This window comes from Pteropus medius, unplaced genomic scaffold, assembly GCF_902729225.1.
Source record: "Pteropus medius unplaced genomic scaffold, Ma_sr-lr_union100, whole genome shotgun sequence".
NCBI classification, from domain to species: domain Eukaryota; kingdom Metazoa; phylum Chordata; class Mammalia; order Chiroptera; family Pteropodidae; genus Pteropus; species Pteropus medius.
Window position 1 is genome coordinate 10,025,412 of NW_024352783.1, and position 20,470 is coordinate 10,045,881.

At 44.9% G+C, this 20,470-nt stretch overlaps 1 protein-coding gene across 6 annotated transcripts; it reads left to right on the forward strand.

The window, feature by feature from the left end:
- The first annotated feature begins 98 nt into the window (after positions 1–98).
- On the forward strand, positions 99–19,336 carry FLCN (folliculin). 6 transcript variants are annotated; one of them, XM_039847586.1, is made up of 12 exons: positions 99–324; positions 5,997–6,270; positions 6,842–6,988; positions 8,050–8,271; positions 9,213–9,373; positions 10,861–10,952; positions 12,397–12,587; positions 14,819–14,932; positions 15,711–15,834; positions 17,016–17,147; positions 17,265–17,370; positions 18,084–19,336. In XM_039847586.1, the coding sequence occupies exons 2-12, from the start codon at positions 6,022–6,024 to the stop codon at positions 18,277–18,279; spliced, it is 1,734 nt and encodes a 577-aa protein (XP_039703520.1). In that variant the 5' UTR covers positions 99–324; positions 5,997–6,021; the 3' UTR covers positions 18,280–19,336. The 6 variants fall into 6 exon arrangements, with proteins under 6 accessions (XP_039703520.1, XP_039703523.1, XP_039703521.1 ...); XM_039847589.1 differs by lacking the exon at positions 99–324 and adding an exon at positions 331–541 and having other exon boundaries at positions 5,998–6,270; XM_039847587.1 differs by lacking the exon at positions 99–324 and adding an exon at positions 331–506 and having other exon boundaries at positions 5,998–6,270.
- Positions 19,337–20,470: the final 1,134 nt, after the last annotated feature.

The following is a 20,470-nucleotide window of genomic DNA, read 5'->3' on the forward strand; positions in this document are numbered from 1 at the left end:
TTTAAGCATTTCCCCCTCTCTTGAAATGGTTTCCTCCAATAGGCCCTGCGGTGCGGATTGAACCATTCGGTACTTCTCAGTGGGGGGGCGCGGGCTAGGGGCGGCGGAAGAGGAAGGTGTCGGGCAGCTGCTTCAGGTTTCCTGTTAGAGTTGCCAGTCTCACGCGATCTTCTTGGGTGTGCGGAACCTGGCGAGGATCCGCTCGCTTCGTGGTGTAGGGGCACGCTTGGACGGCCCGTGCGACCCCTCCTCGGGCTAGGAGGATGGTACGGCTTGGCCGAGTCACGCGCCTCAGGCCCCGCGCTGCGGCTTTTGAGCGACCAGGTAAGAGTGGCCACGGTACTGTGCAGACCTGGGTGGCAGTTGGCCGAATTGAGGCTTCTTAGCAAACAGTGGGGAACCGGGGCTCGCGAGGAGCAAGCCAGTGTTCATCCGGGCTGGGCGCGGGGGCCGACGAATTCGAGGAAGGGCGCAGGGCGGACCGCAGGAGGAAGACGCGTTGTCAGGTTCGCAGCAGCCCCGACTGCCGGACCTGGGCTAGGTGCTTTCTCCGCCCGACGGAATTTAGCTTTGCTGGCGGCCCCTGAGCTCGGTGTTAGTGCAGGCCACACTTGGTCCGTGCGGGACAGAGGTCCAGAGCGCCGAAGTGGCTTGCCCGGTTAGACCGAAGCGGGTCTGGGACCAGAACCGGGCCTATCTGGCTGCTTTGTGGAGGTGTAAAGGGCGCCAGGGTTCGGGCGAAGGGCCGAGAGGGGGACGGGTGGTGGAGGCTGGAGAAAGTCGCTTGAGGCATGTCTGGGCCGGGGAAGGGGATTGGGCTCCGGTGGCGAGGTCGGGACCTGATAGCCTTCGGGTTAGCTGAGAGGCACAACTTAGTTTTGAGTTGGTGTGGAGTGGGTTGGTTAGTGATCGGCCAGAGAGGAAGGGGATGCTGAGAACCTGAGATGTGGAGAGAGGGTGGTGTGAGGGGCACATTTGTAAACTCTAAAGGGATAAGAAATGTGACCTGGGTTCAAACCCGTCAGCATTGTTGTTTTATTCTCCTTTAACGTTGCTGTGAGACTGTATTCTTTGCCTCTTCACTCCCTTCCCGTTTTTGCCTCATTTCTGGTTTAGGGGAGAGGGTGCGTGTCATAATTCCTTCTTTCCCAGGCGGCATTCTGAGGGGCGCCCTCTGATGAGCATGTGGGCCTAGATCAGTGTCCTCCAGGGAGGGTTGAAGACATTTCTCTCCAATTCGATGTGTATTGTCAGACACGTCCTTATTACCTGGAAAGAATGTTTAGCTCAGAGATTGGTTCATTGTGGATTGAGGTCCACGGAGGTCAGCAACCATGCGAGGCAGAGGGCAAGGAGATATTGCTGAAAGGAGGTACTGGTTCTCCAGCTCTTGGACACCTGGCACCAGCTGTGGAGTCCATCTAGGTTACCAATATCATCAAATAACAGTAATAGTGGCTCGTGACACTGTTTGCCCTTCCGGTGTTATACATCAGGGAGCGCTATAAAGAAATCCAGGTGAAATGAATAGAAATAGTAGAGCCACCATGTGAATGGGTCTGAGCAGGAAGTAATCCCCTGTGGAACTTTTCACCTTGCACTTGGTGGTATCTCAACACTTGACTTAATGAAGCTCCCCTGTGGGAGACTACTTAAAGAAGCTGTGGGGGATTCTGATGCTGACCACTGGTTAAGAGCCATTCTGATACCATATTTATTTACAAAGTGTTCATACTTAGCAACCTCTCAAGAGTCCTATGAGAAGACCACAAGAAGTGGAGATGAAATGGACTCAGGGCCAGGGCACACCACAGCACAGGAGTGGGAGGATAAATCCGAAGTCACTGTCCAGGTCAGGCACAGCCACTGTGGAAAGGAGATGTGGACAAGTATCCTACCTCTTCGATGTACTTGACTACTTGCTTTGAGTATAATGTTGCAGAGACTTTTGGGCGGGGGAAGATATCAGCTCTTTCTTGGATTCTGGAATGTTTGTTGGAAGGAAAGAAACTGTTAGGCATACTCAGATCAGATTATTTTTTCAGCAAACATCTGGCAGAGATTGGAATAAGAGAGTGAATAAAGAACTGACCTCATGCTGCCCCAAATTCTGATTCCACATGTAGTGGTTAACTCTGAGAGAGAAATAGGGTTTGGCCTTCTGTTTCTCAGCTTTAAGGTGGTGCTTAGAAAAATTAAGTAACCTATTTGACATTACGTGGCTAGTAAGGGCTAGAGACAGACTTTTTTCTGACCCAGGTCTGTGTGACTCTGGAGCTAGTGTTGTTTAGGGTACCTCACTGCCTTCCAGTGGCTACCAGCCTTATAACCAACAGTAGAACAGATAAGGACTTTTAAGTTTATATTTTACAAAGATCTTTAAATATTTCTGTTTCAAGAGATCCTTTATGAAATACTGCTGTAGAGGTGTAAACTTCAGCCAAGGCTTTGTCTGCAATGTCAGTTTGCTGTTAGCTACTGCTCAATAGGCAAGGGCCAGCTAAGTCATTCAGAACCACTGAAGTCCCCAAGTCTCTTTTTTGTGTTCTAATTTGAGCTTGGCTGTAAGCTGCTTGAACTTTTTTGATGCCACAAAGTCCATTGCTCTTAGAATTAGCTCTGATTTTTTTTTTCTTTACCCAGAAAATATCAGGTTTTAGAGCTGAAGTATGACTGCCATTGTCCTACCCGACTCATTTGGAAATGCCCTTGCATGCTTTTGTGTAGGCAGGATGGTGGACATGTGATTCTGCTAAGTATTAAGGTTCATATTAATTCTCTACAGATGGAATAGATGTGGAACCTTAGCCAAGTGTGCTTTCACGTGAGTGTCTTGCTGAAAAGAATCTTTATTTCTCTTATTCTTCTCAAAGGAAGACGTGGCTTCCTTTTCCAGAGTTAACTCCTCTGCCTTTAGTTTGGGTCCCAATGCATCTTTCTCTAAAGTTCTTATTCCATTTTCCAGTGCATTTTCAACCCATTATTTTCCTTGACCTCACTGTAGTGAGCCCCATGGAACTTTTATTTAAATTCAATTTATTTGGTTCCCATGACACTAGGCTCTTGGATTCTGGCATTCCCCATGGTTGTGCTCCGGAACCTTTCCTGCTCATAGGAGCCTTTGATGAACAACTCACTTTCTCTGGCAATAACTGTCATCTCTCTGGGCAGCTTCTAAATTCACTCATTTATTCAACACTTATTAACGTGGTGCTTACCATGTGTCAGGAACTACGGTAGACAAGAAAAAGCCTCCCCCTTAGGGAATGTTCATTTCAGTAAAATAAAACGGGGGAGGGGAGAGAGTAATGGGGTTGGAGGTAAGAGGTGAGCAGCTGTTCTTAATCAGCAGCCTGATTAGCCGAGGCCTCTCCTAGTAGGGGACACACAAGGAGAAGATGAATGATGAGGAGAAGTGAACCAGGCAAAGGTTGTAGGGAGTGTTGGGGACTTTTCTCTCCAGCCCTGCCTTCTCTGATGCTGTAGTCCAGAATCAGAGAAGACTCTCAAGGCTTTCCACCTAATGTCCTCCTATTTCTTAAACTGTCTCCTTTCCCGCTGCCAACTTCCTTCCAGGATCAACTTTTATCCTGGTGCTTCATATTTTCTAGCCACCCTAGTGTCGCCATGTCTGATCTCCAGACCTGACTTGGTGTCAGCTCATCTGACTTTCTCTTTAGATGTTTTGTTTTGAGTTGGCCCCTACCACTCCCACCGTAACAACTTGAACTCCAGCCCCTGCCTCAGGTAGAAGGATGGGTGCAGTGGCAGCCCACATAAGCTGAGGGGTTCATTGTGAAGCATCAGGTGGGTTGCAGAAGTAGCAAGCAGACTAGAGAAGCAGGCCCTGAGCAGGGAACACCAGCAGGGAGGCTACTTGGAGGGCACATCCAGGGACACACCACAAGTGGTTTTTGAGGATGTGGCTCCGCAGGATGCACTCCCTCAGGGGACTCCCACACCTACTGTGCATATTCACAGTCTGCTGCTTTGCCTCCCTCCTCTAGGTTCAGTGTCCCAGGCAGGGCCTCTGACTGGCCAAGCTATGGTCATGCCCATGCCTACCTACTAGAGGATGAGTACAGAGGATGTCTGACGTTTCCCTCCGTGATGGGGGATGGGATCCCCACCAGAGAAGAGAGTAGAACCTGGCCAGTGTTCACAACTCAGTCAAACATTCAAAACTTAAATGGTTTCTCACTGTTTTGAGCAAGGCTGTCTGACAGAATTTTTCTATGATGATAGAAATGCTCCATGATCTACACTGTCCTTTCAAAATGGTGGCTGTGAGCCACATGTGCCTAGTGAACACATGAAAAGTGGCTAGTGAGAGGAACAGGGCTTTAACAGGGCTTTTCATTTTAATTAAATCTAAGTTGCCACATTTGCCTCATGAGTACTGTATTGGACAGCGTGGGTCTGGAGAATACATTTTCCCTCTTTAGCCTGGTTTCCAGGCCCTTCTGTGTCACATGAGTCTGGTAAGCTGGGCCACCACTGTCCAACCTCTGTGGCTTTGCTCCTGTGTTCTCATTTCCAGACCTCTTCTGTTTGTCAGTCCAATGGACGCGCTCCCACATTTAAAGCCTTGCCCAATTTTCCCAACCAGAGGGCACTTGTGTCTGCATCCACATCCCTTACTCTCCCTTACAGTGGACAATCTACCAGACTTGCTGCCCAAGCCCAGCTCTCAGCTTGGGAAAGCTGCCTCCTCTTATAATTTGCATTTTGTTCTCTTGGTCTCTGGAGTAACACTGGAGTTCACCTTTCTGCCTGTCATTCTCTTACCCTGGCCAGCTCTTCCTCCCCTTCATATTTAAACTCTGGGGGCCCCTAGCAGAGGGGCCACCCCACTCAGCTACCTCCATATTCCATCATCTTCACTCAAAGGCTTAACAGGCATTGGGCTCTCAGCCTCCTCCTCACTTGTTCCTTCTCCTATCTTTCACATTCCTTCCTTACTGGTCCAAATAGCTTTGTTCCCTTCTTCACACTCCACAGTCCACCCATGAGCAGAGTCTGCTGGCTCTGCTTTGGGAATATAGTCACAATCTAACTATCTTTACCACCTTCCACTGCTCACCTAGCTGTGTCCACCATCTCATCTCACATGAAATAGTGGGAATGTTACAACTAGTCTCCCTGCTTATATCCTGGCTTTGGAAGTCTGTTTTCTGCACAGCAGCCAGGATGATGCTTTGAAAATAAGATTCGAATGTATCATGTTTCTCAAATCAGAACCCACCAAAGGCTCTCTAATTTCTAAAAACAAATCAGGGTCTTACCATGGCCGAGAAGGGTCTGCCTCCTCCTAGTTTCCTGCCCTCATTCCCCAATTCTGTGAACACTCAGATCCCCAATCGTGCCCCCTGCTTGGCCCCCCATGGCTCCCTCTGTTCCTTCAGTTCTTGATTGGGGAGCCTTTCTGTCTGATATCGCATCCCACCTCCTCTGGTGATTCTCTGCCCTGGACCATCTGTACTTTTATTTCTAATGCCATCACCCCATAAGAGTAAGCAGTTACTCATGTGTCCCTCCCCTCCTAGAAGGTAAGCACCATGCAGGCAGCATCACATTACCTAAAACATTGTCCACCTCATAGGAGGTGCTCAACAGCTAGTGGTGGCATTTGCTGCATCATCACTCGTGCACGTCTTCCCCTCTGTCTACCCTGTAGGCCTCTCACTGTTCTAATGGAAGGGTTTTCTGTGTGATCATTGAATTACGTTTTTCTTCTTTCGTTGTCATTCTTCATAGGCAGGGACCATGTCTGTCTGTCTGTCTGTCTCTCTGTCTCTCTCTTATTTCTCCTGCATTCAGTGCAGTGCTGGCACAGAGTCAGTGCTCAGCCAAGTTTGCCTGGTGGGTGACCCACCTCTCCTGGATGGGAAACCCACTGACAACACCTACCTAGTCCCTATGCGCCAGGGACTGACAGGTTCTGTAGTGTGAACATGCATTGGCCAGTTGATGGTATTTTCCCTCCCCCCTCCACAGGCCTCGTGCTATCTCCAAGGCACCATGAATGCCATCGTTGCTCTCTGTCACTTCTGTGAGCTCCATGGCCCCCGCACTCTCTTTTGTACTGAAGTTCTGCATGCCCCTCTTCCAAAAGGGGCTGGGAACGGGGACAGCCCTGGCCAAGGGGAACAGGCCGAGGAGGAGGAAGGTGGCATTCAGATGAGCAGTCGGATCCGTACTCACAGCCCAGCAGAAGGAGCCAGTGCAGAATCCAGCAGCCCAGGACCTAAAAAGTCAGACATGTGTGAGGCAAGTGTTTCTCAGGTGTGGGGATGTTTCTTCAGGGGCTTGTGTTAGTGCTTGTGTGTGGGACCTCTTGGGGGAGGACATCAGGGGTGGTGGTGGATTCTTGTTCATACCAATGCTGACGTCTGAGGCCTCCTCCTGAGGCCCACTTGCAAGCTCCTGCCAAGTGGTTATGTCAGGACCAACCAAGAACAGATGCCAGCACAGAGCACTATGTGAGCCACTTAACAGCTATAATCCTCAGCTTGCCTTCTGTATGATGGGGATTCGCACTATAATTATCTCATAGGGATGAGCTTTGTATTAAATGAGATAATGTACACCGAGCTTTTCATAATATCTGCTACACAAGTGCTCAGTCGAGTAGATTTCATGCTCTCTGACAACCTTTGTGATCTTTGCATCCTGGTTATCCTATTCAGGAAACATTGAAATTCTCGGATAAGTATAACTCTACAAGCCATTTATTTTTATATAAAAACAGATTGAGTTTTCTATTTCAAATTTGCGTAAGAATAAGATAGTGTGTTGCTGCTTCCTGACTAACTGGTTTTCTTTTCCTTCTTGTGGGCAGGGCTGCCGGTCACTTGCTGCAGGGCATCCCGGGTATATCAGTCATGATAAAGAGACTTCAATTAAATATGTCAGTCACCAGCACCCCAACCACCCCCAGCTTTTCAGCATTGTCCGCCAGGCTTGTGTGCGGAGCCTGAGCTGTGAGGTGAGCACCGATGATGTAGGCAGAGAGGCAGCTGTCTCTGTAGAGATCTCACACTCTCCACAGTGCCCTGAACAGGTTCAGTGTTGGCTATGGAAAGGAAGACAGAAGTCAGTCCTGTCATGAGGAGGATGAGTAGATCAGTGAGCAGGGAGCACAGGGGGGCCTCTATTCTCCAGAACTCCAAAACACATTATGTTAGATTCGAATTTTCTAAATGGTTGCTAGCTTATCACTTTAAGCACCGAACCTTTGTTATTTGTCTATTCTTCATGGACATGTTTCTAAAATAGGGAATATTTCTGAGATATGTAGTTTATCACATCAAACATCACCTTTTTTATTTTCTCAGTCATCATGTGCTCCTAGACCCTACTAAAGAATGAATCCATTTGTTTCTAAATTCCATGGTTGCCGTTGTTGAATTTGAGTCTTAGCTTTTATGTTTTTATTTGTCACAAAGAATTCATAATCCAGTTACTGAAACTTCCTGTCATCATATCCACTTGGTCAGACACACCTAGCTCTCTCATCTTTAGGTCTCACTTATTGTTGTGTGCCTACCTTCGGCTCTTTCCCTTTTTATTTCCTGCTACTAATCTGCTAGCAGGCAGATGATCATATGTGATAGAGTTTTGTGTAAAGGAATAGTGACTGTGTCATGAGAGAGCGCTGAGTTCTCTCCTACAAATAAAGTATGCAGATTTTATTACATGGATGCTGCATTGGCTGTTTTGACCTGCCAGCTCTCTATTATATTCTGGGTGAGTGATGTTGGCAAATTTGAGTCAGAGAGAGTTAATATTTGTACAAGAATTACTTATGGCTCAAGGTAGAAAAAGTAATGAACGTACTTTACTGGTTCTTGTATTCCTTAATAACGTTATCTTTAGAAAGTTTGACCCCAGGAGCAAATGAAAGTGAAGTTTTCCTTTCTCATCCCTACCCTTCCCACTCTCCCTATAATTAATGGCAGAAAAAAAAACCTGAACAGGAGGATTTGATTTTATATTACTGAAGCAAGGAGAGGACTGTGTCTTGTTGTGGTTGTTGTTTTGTCCCAGGTCTGCCCTGGCCGTGAAGGCCCTATCTTCTTTGGGGATGAGCAGCATGGGTTTGTGTTTAGCCACACCTTCTTCATCAAAGACAGCCTGGCCAGGGGCTTTCAGCGCTGGTACAGCATCATTGCCATCATGATGGACCGGATTTACCTCATCAACTCCTGGCCCTTTCTGCTTGGGAAGATCCGAGGGATCATCGATGAACTCCAGGGCAAGGCACTCAAGGTGACCCCAGATAAAGGGGGAGTGGGTGGTGGTGGGAGAGGAGATGTCCACTGAAAGAGGGTAAGAGCACATGGTCCTGTGGCCACTGCTCTGTCTAAATTGTAGTCTCCTGGCTTCAGAGTCGGGGTTGTGGCCATAAGCCTTGCAGTCAGTCAGTCCTGCTTGCTTTGCTGGTCTCTCCTGAGTCTCTCGTGCTGATTATCATTCAGCTCTGGCTTCTTTACTGTAGTCAGATGCCCTGGTTTTATCCCTGGTGTCTTTGCCTCCTTTGACCATCATTTCAAAAGCCCGGTCATTAATTGTGTTACAGACCCACCACCTAACATAGACCTCCAGCTTTGGCATTGCATCTCTCAGGATAGGCCAGGTTATACTCTGTCAACAAACAGCCCTCAAACCTCTGTGGCTTAAAACCACAATTTTTTTCTTGTTCATGTTCTGTGTCCATTGCAGGGAAGTGAGGGATCAGCTTATTGTAGGCGTCTTGGCAGATGGAGCAGTAGCCATATTGAATGTTGCTTGTTTTCCTGCTAGAGGGCATGAAGGGTACTGGTCACATGTCCCACCCACAGGCTCTGGGTAGTGAATGCCTCTATGTCCCTGGAAGGGAGAGGACTAGAAATACTTGGAGAATATCAGTAATGACCACCTCGAGCACATATGTTACTTGAATACCTGTCAAGTGCCTAATGAGTTGGCTGTAGGAGAGGGTATAAGAGAAATCCTTAACCAATTCCGCTTCTCAGGTGGCTTCTAATCTAGTTAGGGAAGCAGACCATTCTGTCTAGAGTTATGAGACTGGGCATTTTCTGTACTTTGCATCAAGGGAGCAGAGTTGGACAGTCTTCAGGAGTAGCATTGATGAAGTTGGCTGTGAATGAGCTGGGCTGCTCAACTGGTTTTGTTTTGTTAAAGGGTTACCCCTTCCCTTTGCATTTCAGGTATTTGAAGCAGAGCAGTTTGGATGCCCACAGCGTGCCCAGCGAATGAACACGGCTTTTACACCATTTCTGCACCAAAGGAATGGCAACGCTGCCCGTTCACTGACATCTTTGACAAGTGATGACAACTTGTGGGCTTGCCTCCACACCTCCTTTGCTTGGTAATGAGATTCTCAGGTCTTTTGGCAACTGTTAGAATAAGAGCAGTCACGGTATGTTGGTTGGATTGTGCATGAATTTGGGGAGAACAGTCATTGGATGAGTTCCTTGGGTACCTCTGTGGGGTGTACTTGTGAATGAGCACTGAACTAGGTTCAGTTTTCCCAAATATGTGCAAGATGTGTTTAGGTAGAACTCACTCCAGTGATATTTTTTAAATGATGTTCCCATTCCAAGACTAGTGATCTCCTCCCTTCTTTGTATATAACAATAAGCATGTATCTTACACAGCTTTTGTAGGTCAAGAATTGGAGAGTGGCTCAGCTGGGTGGTTCTGGCTCAGATTCTAAGGAGTTTTTGGTCAGCTGTGCTGCATCATCTGCAGGTTTGGCTCCCTCACAGAGCTGGCAGGTTGGTGCTGACTGGGCAGGAGATCTCAGCTCCTTACCCTGGGCCATATGAGCTGACTTCCCTCAGAGTGAGCAATCCAAGAGAGAATGAAGTCTGATCTATCTACAAGGTCTCATGACCCGGCCTTGGCAGTCACACATGGACACTTCCAGCACATGATGTTTGTTAGAAGTGTGCTGTGTCACTAAGGTCAGCCTAGTCAAGAGGAAAGGATTAATCTCCATCTTTTGAAGGGAGGAGAGTCGATGAATTTGTGGACATATTTGAAACCATCACAGTTTGTCATCTCGCCACAAATTGTTTCTGTTCTCCCATTGCAAGATATAACTCCTTCCAAAGACTCCTCCAAATTCTCATTCCTGTGCAGTGTCAGCTTGAAACGTAGGGTCTCGTCTGTGTAAGGTCCTGGTGTGGGTGAGTCTCCTTAGATGGAGATCCTTGAGTACAGTCCCGACAACCTGCGAACTAAAGAGAAATTATTTGTCTCCCCATCCAACATACATTCCTCTTTTAAAAGTCACTTTTATTAGAAAACTTTTTACAGCCCAAAGTAGAATAAATAGTACAAGGAACTATGTACCCTATCATCCAGCTTTAGCAGTTACCAACATTTTACTGCTTTTTCATATGTCTCGTCACTTTTTTTCTAGAATTTTTTAAAGCAAATATTACTTGTATCATTTCAGCCATGAAACCATTATCATAACCAACAAAATGGATTTATTCCTTAATGTTATCCAGCCCAATCCATGTTCACTTTTCCTATTTTGTCTCAGAATTGACTTTTGTATTAGGTTCAGAGCACAATACACAGACTGTGCTAAATTTCTCAGTCTAGAACAGTTAGTCCTGCACCCCCTCTGGGTTTTCCCATGTCTCTTGTTGGAGGACCTGGATCATTTGTTTTGTAGAATTCCCCTTTTAGGTTTGGTTGATCGTATCGTCATGATTTTGCTCAACACATTTTTTTACGCTATTTTCTATATTTTCTATAAATTGGTAGTTAGACCAAGAGGCTTGATTGGCTTCAGATTTAGTTTTTCTTTTGGCAAGAACACATTATGACTTTGTTCTCCAGGCTCCTGAAAGCGTGTGGTAGCCGGCTGACTGAGAAGCTCCTGGAGGGTGCGCCCACTGAGGACACCTTGGTTCAGATGGAAAAGCTTGCGGGTGAGCTGGGAGGTGCTTGTGCTGGAAGCCTTTGCCTGCAGCGGCTACTGGGGACCGTCATAGCCACCTGGCCCCTCCACCATGCTGGCAGAAAGAGCCGACAAAGGGGATGAATAACCCCTTTAATCTTGGTGTTTTTATCGTGATTTCCTGTCTCAGTTTCCTTGATAGTCACATGAAAGAGTCTGGTTAGAAAAACCCACTGTGAAGGCTATCAGTCTAGAGAGGATCGATTGATTGGAGGTTTTCTAGAAAGTCTCTTATTCTTTGTTCTTTAACAATAAAATGTTATACTTCAATTGGACCTAAGGTTCCCATCAAGGGCAGTGGTTCTCAAACCTCACTAATACCTGGAACCCTCCCCAGGTTCATGATCAGATCTTCATGTCTGGGGTTCAGAGACCTCTGTTTTGAATAACTTCCCAGGGAGTTCTAGTGCTGCAAATACCAGCCCAGGAACTTCTGATCGTGATCCGGGCTGTGCTTTTCCTTCAGAGATGATTCCATTTTTGATGATCTAGGTCCATAGTCTCAACTGCAGGTTTGAGTAAGATAGACTTATGGTGTGTGCTGTGTGTAGTTCGTTACTAATAATGCTCGATGTACTTCAATTTGCAAATGATTGACCTTCTAAATAAGTTGTAATTTTCAGAATCTATGTCCTCATGGATCAGTTGACCCTATAACTGTTTGTTATTGTATTGATTACAAATTTCTAGGCTAGTGAAGATAGCAAAAGTGGTCTGTTGGTGAGGTTTATTTATACAGAGAACCAAGTGTATCAGGAGATAAACTTTTTGGAGAGATAGAATGTAGGCATGCAGGCTTGCTGTCATGTCTTAGATTATATTCTGGTAACAAAAGAAGATGAACATAGGGGTTTGGAGCACACACTTTGGGACTGGACGTACCTGGCTTCAGATACTGCCTGTGTGTTCTGCGTGCATGGGTACAGCCTCTTCCTTATGGGTCTCACCATTTGTGAGGAGTGTCATGAAGATTAATTAAAATAGCAAATATTTCTTTGTCTTTAAAATGGGGAGAATAGTAATGATCTCAGGACAATTGAAAGGATTAAATGAAATAATGTGTGGAAGCCTGATTGAGGATATGCTCAGTAAATATGAGCTCTTGTCATTCTTACCATTTGTTTGAATTTTTCCACTGCAGTGAACAGTTCACAGTCTTGCAGATGTGTGCTTTACAATGTAGAGCGAGGCTCTGGGCTAAGTATACAGCAGACTGAATTCTCCTGGCCCACCACAAGGCTCCTAGGGCAACACGTAGTATAGACAGCTGACCAAAACTAAAAATCAGTAACTTTCTCTGGTCAACATGAGATGCCTTGGGCTGAAGTGGTCACGTAATGAGGCTATTGCATCAAGGGAATGAAGGAATCCGAGGGCAGTATGTTTCCTAACTCTCTTGGTCATCTGTCTTGCAGACTTAGAAGAGGAATCAGAAAGCTGGGACAACTCTGAGGCTGAAGAGGAGGAAAAAGCCCCTGTCTTGCCAGAGGGTGCAGAAGGGCGGGAGCTGACCAAATGCCCAACAGATTTTTCCTTGCACTTAGACTGTGGAAACTGGCAGCCGCGAAAGTTGTCTGTCTTTAAGTCCCTTCGGCACATGAGGCAGGTAGGCAGCGGAGGGATAGAGCTATAATCAGAAGCTCAGGAGAAGAGCCCAGTCCTCTCCTTCTAGCTCATCTCCATCTAACATACTTTGTTCTTTGGGCCCATCCTGTTCGAGACCCAACAGGGACTGGATGTTTAGAAGTAACCGAACCTTCTTGGTGAGTGGCTGAAGATGGCACTGGGCATCTGAGGTATCTTAGCCACAGGATCAGTGCTCCCCTTTTAGTGATGATATAGGTGATTTCTTTAAAGAAAGGCCTGGATGGTTGGCTTTTTTCATTGTTTGCTAATCTTGTCATTATAGAAACTTCTAAAAGAACTGATGAGCACTTTTTTTTTTGCATGCAGCCTAGATACTTTGCATATTGAAAATAATGGCTCTTCTTACAAAAAATCGGAAACAGTCTGAATTATCCAACCATAAGAATTGCATCCAAACAATGGAATATCATTAAGCACAAGAAAGCAAGCATGTAATATGTTGTATAGGGTGGTGCATGCACTGCTTAACGATGGGGATATGTTCTGAGAAATGTGATATTAGATGATTTCATCACGTGAACGTTGTGGAGTGCACTTAACAAACCTAGATGGTGTAACCTACTACTGTAATTGTATGTGCTATACTTTTATATAACTGTTAGCCCAGTAGGTTTGTTTATACCAGCATCACCACAAACACCACAAACATGAGTAATGTGTTGTGTTACTATGATACAATGGCTGTGAAGTCACTAAGTGATAAGAATTTTTCAGCTCTATTATAATTTTACAGGACCACCACTGTGGTGTATATAGTCTGTTGTTGACCAAAAAATCATTATGTGGCACATGACTGTATATCTGTATTTTAAGGACAAAACAGATGTCTCACAGGTAACAATATTGACCATGGTTTTATTTGGTCAGGCGAGAGGGACACTAGATTATGAGGGCAGGTTGTCCCTTTTTATAACATTTTCCTGTATTTTAATAGTAACCATGAATTTAATCAGAAGATAGTTATTTCTGTTTTGGAAAATGGAGTAAAGCCCAATTTAACGGCAGTTGCTCTATAGGATTTCTGGATGAAAAACAGTTATCCATTGAAATCATGTATTTGGTTGAAATTGCCCTTGTTGATTATTTATGTGGATTAAAGTTTGAAGGATTCCACTGGAGGTGGGAGTACTTTGAGGCTATTGGGTTTAGTAAAAGGTAGTTTTATAGCCTTTATTTATTTATTTATTTTGCCATGTTTATAAACCATGAGACAACCGACAGAACTCTTTCAAGATGGAACATCATGGAAGTTAATAGAAGGTGGGATGGACCCAGAGCTGAGCCTGGGAATAAGCATTTCCCTGTGAGCCTCCCTTGTCAGCCCTGAATAGGTGTCTGGGATCCAGTGGTGACTCAGGCAGACACAGCCCCACTCACCCAGAGTTAACACCTTGTTTATTCTGGATGCCCTGCTTTCATTAATGGGATCTAGATTAGATATTCTAAGAAGTCACACTACACTCTTTTGGCCCATAGTGAGTTCAGGCAACTAAAACCCGACAGTCTTCTTTTTTCTTTCTTGAATTTCTAGAATAAAATTTGTTTTTACCCCCCTCTCAAAAAAAAAAATAGAGTGGGGAGAGGAGTTGATCTAAGTTAAAGCAGAATAAAGAGAGGACAAATAAAGCAATCATGATCCTTTAGTGACTCTTAGATTGAGAGAATAGTAGCTAGAAAGGACACTGTTAGAGATTTAGAGCTCTGGACAGTGAGTTTATTACATCAGTGTGGCATTTCTGGGTGTGGTGTGTATTGGGTTTGTGTAAGAGAAGCCCTTGTTCTTCCTGGGTGCTGAAGTGTCATGATGCCTACCACTTAACTTTCAAATGGTTCAACAAAATAAAGTGTATATAGAGAGAAGGTAAATGTTGCAAAAAGCTAAGTAGAGACATGGACCTTGTCCAGTCATCTTTTTTCTCCTTCAAGGTTTTGAAAATAAAATTGGGAAAGAGATTTTATAAAATATGCCAAGAGTTTTGGGATCAGGCTTTTAGGTGCAAATCTGGTGACTTCTACCTGCCTCTTTCTGACCTTGAACAAGTTACTCAGCTATCCTGAGAAGATAAGTGATTTTCTTTCTCCTGACCCATCTTCCTTCACTATACCAAGAAAGTTTCTAGACAGACACACAAATAATGTCAATTGGACAGAAAGAAAATTCAAGGCAGAAAGCACTGAACTCTTTTTCAGGTCCTGGGTGCCCCATCTTTTCGCATGTTGGCCTGGCATGTTCTCATGGGGAACCAGGTGATCTGGAAAAGTAGAGACGCGGACCTTGTCCAGTCAGCTTTTGAAATTCTTCGGGTAAGTGTATTTTTTTATTGTGTTTTGTAACAGGACAGTATTTGCCTAGTGGGTTTTTAAAAAATCTTGAATTTAGGTGCGAATGTTAGGATGCATTGATAGCCCAAGTTCATCAGTGTCCAAGTTCCTGCCTCAATCTAAGATCTGTGTTATTTCTCCACTATTAAAAATGGTAGTCATTGATGAGTTTTATTTCCAGTGGAAGGAGTCTGTGCTATCCTGATAGATTGAAAACAAATTACCCTATCTTCTTCTCAATCCCCTAATCTCAGAAGCCATCAGAGTGGTTCACAGCTGCTGTAGAAGCAGGCCTGTGTCACCATCCTTATGCACGAGCAGTCTCGATAAGTCAGGTGGGATGCAGAGGTAGCATGCCGTCTCCATCCCGGAGGTGTAGTAGATGCGAAGGCCCAAGTTTTGCTCTGACGTATTTAGGTAATCAGAAAATACGTGTGCGCTTTGCTGTCTGCCCAGGTCTGTGAAGGCACAAAATGAATATGACACAGTCTCTCAAAACTTATAATCTCTGTCGGGGATGAGGGAAGAGACAAATTTCTGAGAAAATAATCATGTAAGAACACTATAAAGCAAGAGGCAGCATGAGTCGCACATGACCAGTGGCCAGGAGACACCCAGTGGGGTTGAGTGACCAGGGACACCTTCTGGGAGGAGAGAGGCTTTAGATTGAGCTACAGAGAGCCCATGGGTATGGTGAAGACAGGCAGGGGTTGGGGATGTTCCAGCTGGTGTTGGTCCTGAGTCTCTCTCTCCTGTCTAGACCATGCTGCCAGTGGGCTGTGTCCGCATTATCCCTTACAGCAACCAGTATGAGGAGGCCTACCGGTGTAACTTTCTGGGCCTCAGCCCACATGTGCAGATCCCTTCTCACGTGCTGTCCTCAGGTGCGTGCCTTTCCTGTCTGATCTGAGTCCCTGAACCTCAGGGCTCCGAAGCGAAACTGGATCTTAGCTGTGCATTTGAGGAGGACGCCTTCTGGCCTCGGAATCAGGCGGACTCACATTGTAGGACGAGCTTTCTAAATACCATTGGGCCTCTGTTTTCTCTTTAAAATGGGTGGGGATTTGATGGGCCATCCTCATAAGAATGATGGCTTGCTGGGGTGTGGTTTTTAGTCTGGGGCAGGTTATAGTCTGGGGGGTGGGAACAACACTAGTTGATGTTAGGATTGTAGTACCATCCTGATGAGTGTGAGTCGGAGATGCCATTGAGGTCCCAGAGGCTTGCTGGACTGATAGCATGCCTTCGTATTCCATGAGTCTCGTGGTCTTCCTTTCCTCTCTTACTGATCTGTCATACTTCTTGGTCTTCTCCAAGTTTTCCCTTCCATTTGTATGCCTTAAATCCATCCTAGACGTTCATTAGTAGAGTGGGGCTTTCCCAGTCCAGCTTTGCCCTCAGTGCTGACAAACTTCTCTAGGCAGAGAACAAGAAACTAATTAGCATCCCTCACTTTTGGTTTGAGAAGTTCAGGAGTAAGCATGAGGTGCAAATCCTGGCCTCCTCAGGCAGTCAGAATTTCTCTGAGTTCATCTGTGAGGGGCAGTCAGTGTGCTCACAGGTATAGGAGGGCAGTCAGCAGAGTATGTGCATTTAGCAGCCTCTCCATTCAGCACCCAGACTCAGTCCTGAGTCCGTGAGAGGCAGTGCCTTTTTTTCTGGGTAGAGTTTGGAACACGGGCTCTGATTCCAGATATAAGCTTGAAATTCTTACCATTACTAGCTCTGTGACTTAGTGAGTCACTTAGCTTCTGAGTCTTTCCCTATCTATAAAATGGGGGCAAGATTGATACCACGGTCATTGGGGTGTTCAGTAGTAAGTGAATTGAGGTATGTAAAGTAATTAGTAAAATTTATAGTAAAATATGTTAGTTTAATTGAGGCAAAAGTTACCCATAACTATTCACAAATAAACTATAGGTTTTAAATACCAGAGCATTAATCTCAGGAGACTGGAGTTTTTCCCTAGTTGATCTGAGATAATTTGGAGCGGCAGATTGAGGTGGGCTTGTTAAAGGGATGAAGAGGAACACTCAACGGAGCAGTGCTTTTTGTGTTGCCACAGAATTTGCTGTTGTAGTGGAGGTCCATACGGCCACTCGTTCCAGCCTCCACCCAGTCGGGTGTGAGGATGACCAGTCTCTCAGCAAGTATGAGTTTGTGGTGACCAGTGGAAGTCCTGTAGCTGCAGATCGAGGTGGGTGCTGCTGAACTATCTTTCACCAGAACCAGAGTGGGAGTAAGGTCGCTGAGGCCTCTCACTTAACCCTGTGCTGACACCTACCCCCTACTTTGTCCCCACCCTTATTCCCAGTTGGCCCAACCATTCTGAACAAGATGGAAGCTGCTTTGACCAACCAGAATCTGTCTGTGGATGTGGTTGACCAGTGCCTCGTCTGCCTCAAGGAAGAGTGGATGAAGTAAGCGCACACCACCTTGCCTCCTAGAGTCTTTGCTTTCTGACTGGGGAAGGCTGGATTGCTGACAGCATTGTGTCTACTTAGGAAAACCAGAGCTGTTTCCAGAAAAAGGTGAGGTCGTGGCCACCAGGAGAGGCGATCTAGAGTAGAAGAGCATGAGTTCAAATACCAGCTCCATCACAATGTATTGGCTAGATGACATTGAGCAAGTGACTCACTGCCCCCAAGCTCAGTCTGTGAGATGGGGGTGACATGTGCCTCCAAGGGAAGCAGTTATTTTTGCTGCTTAATTAACTTTAAAAATCTGAAAGTCAGATGATAGATTTTCTTTTTACCAAAACAAGTTACTTTATTCCTATCTTCGTAGTAATTTTTTGTCAAATTTAATTAGTGAAACAGTGTCCTGATTTCAAATAATGCAGTGACACTTAGGAGCAACCAGTTCCTTTCATGAATTTAGCATTTTTTTTTTCTTTTTTTCTCTCCTGTTTTGATGCACCAGCCATATTACCCAGGGTTATAACTGATGAGAAAATTAGAGATCCTAAGGTGTGCAGGTATAGGCTGCTACTTTGCTGCATTCTCTCTTCTGATGTTTGAATTCCAGCTCCATTTGCAGAGCCATTGTTGGTGTCGAAGACCTTAAGCCTCAGGACCAGAGCGCTAGTGATTGTGTTATGGTATCTGAGTGTTTTGTTTTTGGTTTTCTACAGCAAAGTGAAAGTCCTTTTTAAATTCACCAAGGTGGACAGTCGACCCAAAGAAGACACTCAGAAGCTCCTAAGTATCCTCGGAGCATCCGAGGAGGACAACGTCAAACTGCTCAAGTTTTGGATGACAGGCCTGAGCAAAACTTACAAGTCACACCTCATGTCCACAGTCCGTAGCCCCACAGCCTCAGCCTCGTAATTGATCCCACCGTGGAAGTCTGTGTCTGTGTAAGCCTTCTGGGAAGTGGTAATGGCCATTGTTGCCATTGAGCTTAGAGACAGGTCTCTGGTGGCAGTCACAAGCCGTCCTTCCATTTCTGAATGCTGGCATGGAGCCGTTGCCTAGCAAGGAATGGAAACTGTTGGGGCTGAACTTTGCCTGTGTGTGGGATTTGGGCCCAGTGTAGTCCTTGGTACCATCCCACAAGCTTTCAGTTGCTCCAGCCTAAAGAAGACAATGGGAGCTTTGTGACAGCAATGGGTCCCCAGCATTTGCGTACCCCTATGAGAGAAGACTATAAAGAAAATGTGTGTCTCATGCCTAGACCTCAAAATTTATGGAGAAAACAAGTCAGTCTTGACTTGGGTATTTTAGCCATAATAATAGCCTCTTGAAATTCAGCAAGAGTTGTCCAGGTTTTATATGTGTGCATATATGGTTTGGGACAGTTGTGAATTTTCAGGACAAGTGCTGATCCTTAGTCATTTTCAGTAATCTGGCTTTGAGTTAGGGCTCTGAGAAAGGTTTTAGGGGGTAGAGTAAATGTGTTCCTCATCTTTGGATCCTCTGGATTTCATGTGTTGAAGTCATGTGACTACTAGGTCTTCTGGCCATGCTCTCCTGAGGTTGCTTTGAAATTATCCTGTAGCTTGAGGACAAACCTCTGATCTTTGTTACACAAAGATGATACTTTGCTGAAATGTACAGTGGAGCCATTTGACTTGCTTAACTCACTGTTTATAGAGTTCAGAAACCCACCATAGTTTTATTCCACGTCACTTTGCCCTTTATTTTTTCTTTAAACATTTATACTTAGCTGTAGTTAATTTTCAGAGTATGGTGATTTACGATAAGATAGTTTTATCACCCCAGTGTGCATTTTTGATAAGGGTTAATGGTTTGGAGGAATTTTCCAGCAGTTTTGCTGGTTGGTTTAGTTTTTTTGTGTTTATATTTAATGTGAAGACTAAGTGTATATAACTGGTTAACTGTATCATTCAAGAACATCGAAACAATAAATATGTATTTTTATAAATGGTTGACTACATGGTTTTATTGGTTTGATAACTAAAGTTTTCCTGGGATCAGCCACACAAAATATTATGGTTAAAATAACACCAATGATGATATAACTATTTTGGAACTCTGGAGTCTGTTAAAGGCTTACAGCTTCCAGGGAAAGAGTTGGTAAATTGTGGTTAATTTTGGTCAATTTCAGCACTTGGCACAGTTGCAGCTACTCATTTCCCACCTCCCAGCCACATGGCAGGCAGTGTTCACGTGTTCCTGCAGCAGCTTTTACACAGCACGTGGGAGCTGGGATGGGTAAAAAGGACCCTGTGCTCCCAACTGTTGGAGATCTATGCTCTAATCACTGATTGCTGCTTCTGATCATGGATGCAAAGACATTGGCAGCCATTGTTGCATCTCCCCCGCATTGTTACAAGCCCCTCCTCTAACTGAAATGACTACCAGGAGACTTAAAGTGCTGGTACTCTCTTCCCCCTTCATTTTTTGCTTTTCCCATTTCAGGAGCCAGACATTAAAGACTATGACATTCAGAAATAACTGCATATATATAGCAAAAATTAGAAAGTACTACATGCCCAAGGAAAGACTCAGAAAAGACCTGAGAAAAGCTTACACTGCAGGCCTGTCCTTGGCAAAGAGACAGCCTAGAACAATAAAAATAAAAACAAGAAAAGCCTTGGGAAAGAGGAGTATCTGATTTCCAGAGTTGACACATTATTAGATTTAAATGTCCAATGCTCAACAACAAAATTAAGGCATACAAAGAAATAGGAACATATAGCCTATTCAAAGGAAAAAAATTCAACAAACTCCCTGAAAAAGACTAAATGACAAATTTATTAGACAAAAATTCTGAAGCAAGTGTCTTAAACATGCTCAAAGAACTGAAGATGTGGAGAAAGTCAAGAAAATGTGTGAAAAAAATAGGAATATCAATAAAACAGAAAGCCTAAAAGGGACCCAAGAATTCCTGATCTGAACACTACAATGACTGTAATGAAAAATACCACTAGAGGGATTAAAAGGTAGGTATGAGCAGGCAGAAGAAAGAATCTGAATCTGAAGTTAAAATAATGGAAATAGGCTGTGTTAAGAATCATTCTGGGATTCGAGCAGAAGATGGCAGGATAGGTAAAAG